Here is a 3247-nt window from a genome sequence, read left to right as displayed (position 1 = left end):
ATTCTCAGTGGGAGGGGCTCCAGAGGGCCCTCAGGGTCAAAGGTCACATCAGAGTCTACCCCCGGGGCCGGAGCGTGGTCAGTACCACTTCCTGTTTTTAGCATCTGTCTGTGGACCAATCAAACATGTTTGATGATGTCACCGCCTTTACCTCTACTGCACCTTCACCTGTCTCTGTCACTCAGGTGTGTGACACTGACTCTGACGACTCTCTCCTCCACTTCCTGTTGTGTGTGTGCAGCAGTGATGTTGTTTGTCGCCCGCTCTCTCTCACCTGCAGGAAGCACAACAACCAGAGACCAGAGGGTAACACACACACACACACAAACACGCACGACTGGACCGTGACTGAGCCGAAGTTCAGCTGAAGTTCAGCCGGAGCTCAGAGTTCATGTTGATGTTTGTGTTTCAGAGATGAGGAGGTTCAGTCGAGGAGACAGAGACTTCATGACCAGGATGACTGCTCCTCTGCAGCTCACCTGTCTGCACATCACTGACTGATACACCTGACGTGGTCATGTGACCTACACCTGGATCAGGTAGAAAGCCGTGAGGACAGAGCAGGTCAGACCATATCTGGAGGAGGTCTGGTTCATGTTCTCATCAGGTCACCTGACTTTGACTGTACCTGAGGCTGCAGGTGTCAGACAGGAAGTGGTTTGAGGCGTCACATCTCTGATCCTGAGTCTGATCGTGAGTCCTGAGACCCTCAGACCAGGTGTTAGACCTTCAGATCAGGTGTTAGACCCTCAGACCAGGTGACTTAAAGCTCTTTTCTAATAAATGGATAATAATAATAATATAATAAATCGATGTAACTTATTAAACCTTTCGTTTTTCTCCTGCAGTTTGTGTCAGTCTTGTTTTACACCCAGAATGCACACATAGAATCACACGCACATTGATTGTATGAATATGATCAGATAAATGATGATGTCATACTACAGATAAACGACTCAGCTGTTCATTAAGTCATTAATCAGCTGATGAACATATGTAAGCTTCAACTATTAAAATTCAGTCATATACTGGAGGTCATTGATTGATTGATTGATTGATTGATTGATTGATTGATTGATTGATGGATGGATGCCAGTGCTCAGAACACCTGAGCAGGTGTGACTAATGTGGCTGTGATGCGTCTGAGCTCCTCCTCTCAGCTGCTGCTCACCAACAACAAGCTCTGCTCGGTGACTGATGACACGTCAGCAGCTCATGCTCTGATTGGCTGCTGAGGAAACTTTTGAATGACAGTGAAGTTGGGAGTTTCCAGAGACTCTGCATTCAGGTGGCTGATGGGAAACAAACAGCTGATCACAGATCAGGTTAAACTACTGCTGCTGTCTGATCACATGACCATGAACCATGTTGGAGGAGAACCCGCTCCAGGTGAGACCTGGACCTGGTCCACACCTGGGACCAGCTGCACACCTTAAGTTCAGGTTTTAAAGTCTGAACTAAGGTTACCTTAAAACAAAAACAGCTGCACAGACAGAATAGGAGTCGGCTGTGATTGGTTTATGGGCTGTCACATTTTCAAAATAAAAGTCATTCCTTCAACTAAAAGCTGCTTCAAAGTAAGAGTCCTTCAAAGAAATGTAATGGAGTCAAAACAATGTTTGTCTTTAAGTGTCAGTACTGACAAATACACTGAAGTAAAATACACTGAAGTAAAAGCACTGAAGTAAAATACACTGAAGTAAAAGTACTGCAGTAAAAGTACTCAGTTACTGTCCACGCTGACACAAGCAGTTGAGTGATGAGGATGAGGAGGATGATGAAGATGATCCAGCAGGGGGCGTCTGAGCTCCTCCTCTCTACTGCTGCTCACCAACAACAAGCTCTGCTCGGTGACTGATGACACGTCAGCAGCTCATGCTCTGATTGGCTGCTGAGGAAACATTTAAATGACAGCGGAGAGTCGGGAGTTTCCAGAGACGCTGTGCTCAGGTGGCTGATGGGAAACAAACAGCTGATCACAGATCAAAGTCCTGACTGTTGTCATGACGTCTGTTTATACAGTTAGAGCAGTGGTTCTCAAGCTTCTGTCATGCCCCGCCCCCACCCCAACACCATGACAACAAACTGAGTTTAACTTGTGTATTGAAAGAAGAAACACATGATCAACCATCACATTTCTGTCAGTAAATTCTAAGGTGCAATAAAAACTTTTTGTGACATCACAACATTCTTCCATCAGTCTTCACTTCGTCAACAAAAGAGAAGAAAGAAATTAAGTCTGCACTTCGTTACAAACATAATAAAGATCCGTCTAATAAAAAAGAACAGATGCAGATACTGGGCAAGTCACTTTGTAAGAACCTAGGTCTTATCATTATCTTTAGTGGCTGCAGTCCGCCTATTGTGCACCGCACGTCTTTAAACAGGTCGCAGGTTGATGCTGCCTCTCTCCTGTTGTTTGGGAAGCTCTGTGAAAGAGTCCTTTCAGGGAAGAGACGTGCTTCTTCAGACATGGACACTGTGGAGGCTCCAGCAGGAATCAGGAAGGAATCAGTATTTCTTGATCAAGTCGTCTGCCCCACGTCTCGAGCTTTCAGGTGAATGCATTCATTCATTCATTCATTCATTCATTCAGCTTCATTCAGAGGAAGGCCAGTTTCATCAGAAACAGCTCATCACTAAACTTGTTTGCAAGTTCATGCATCATCTCCTCAAATAAAAACACCTGAACTTCCTCTCTGAGGTCAAAGAGCCGTGACAATGAGAGGCACCGCTCTTCTCTGAGGAACATCACTGCTGAATGTTTCGCTCCCATCTCAGAAAACAGCTGCGTGAACAACAGCGGTCCGAACCTGGTTTAGTTCAGGGCTGAGCTGCTGTGATGCTAACGCTTCTCTGGGGGTCCATTGCACATCTGACGAGACCCGCTTGATTAGAGCCGGCACCCAAGGATTCTGCGAGGATACTTAAAGATACTCAAGTCATACTCAAGTGTTTACATCACAGCTCTCAGATCAGTCTCAGCTCTTTCTTAATGACGCACCTCTTGACGTAGAGCAAAGACATCATTTGGTCCAAATGCTGAAAAATTGAAGTCTGATTTTTGAAATTCTTCAAATATCTTGTGAAAACAAACCTTTACCAATTGTTTTGGTGCTTTGACTATGTTCACCAAAGTCTATAGGTTGATAAAACAGTGCAGTGTCTGAGCAAAATAGTAGATAAATGGTCTGAACTGGATGGGAGTGGTCTGAATTGGGTCTGAACTGGTCTGGACTGGTCTGAA

At 45.1% G+C, this 3247-nt stretch overlaps 1 protein-coding gene across 4 annotated transcripts in view; it reads left to right on the top strand.

Annotated features, from left to right (window-relative positions):
- Positions 1-782, top strand: part of ctc1 (CST telomere replication complex component 1) — a 9630-nt gene extending 8848 nt beyond the window's left edge. For 3 of the 4 annotated variants that reach the window (XM_022765699.1, XM_022765701.1, XM_022765698.1), the window contains 3 exons: positions 1-77; positions 186-306; positions 413-782. The exon at positions 1-77 is cut by the window's left edge and continues 80 nt beyond it. In XM_022765699.1, coding sequence (XP_022621420.1) covers positions 1-77; positions 186-306; positions 413-501 — 287 coding nt within the window. In that variant the 3' untranslated portion in view covers positions 502-782. The remainder of the gene's footprint in view (positions 78-185; positions 307-412) is intronic. The other variant, XR_002665737.1, reaches the window with a different exon arrangement.
- The last annotated feature ends 2465 nt before the right edge of the window (positions 783-3247 follow it).

The sequence above is a fragment of the Seriola dumerili genome, unplaced genomic scaffold (assembly GCF_002260705.1).
Source record: "Seriola dumerili isolate Sdu_G_001 unplaced genomic scaffold, Sdu_1.0 BDQW01000731.1, whole genome shotgun sequence".
In the NCBI taxonomy this organism is placed as follows: Eukaryota; Metazoa; Chordata; class Actinopteri; order Carangiformes; family Carangidae; genus Seriola; species Seriola dumerili.
Note: the sequence above shows the minus strand (reverse complement) of the source record. Positions and strands in the feature narration are given on the sequence as shown.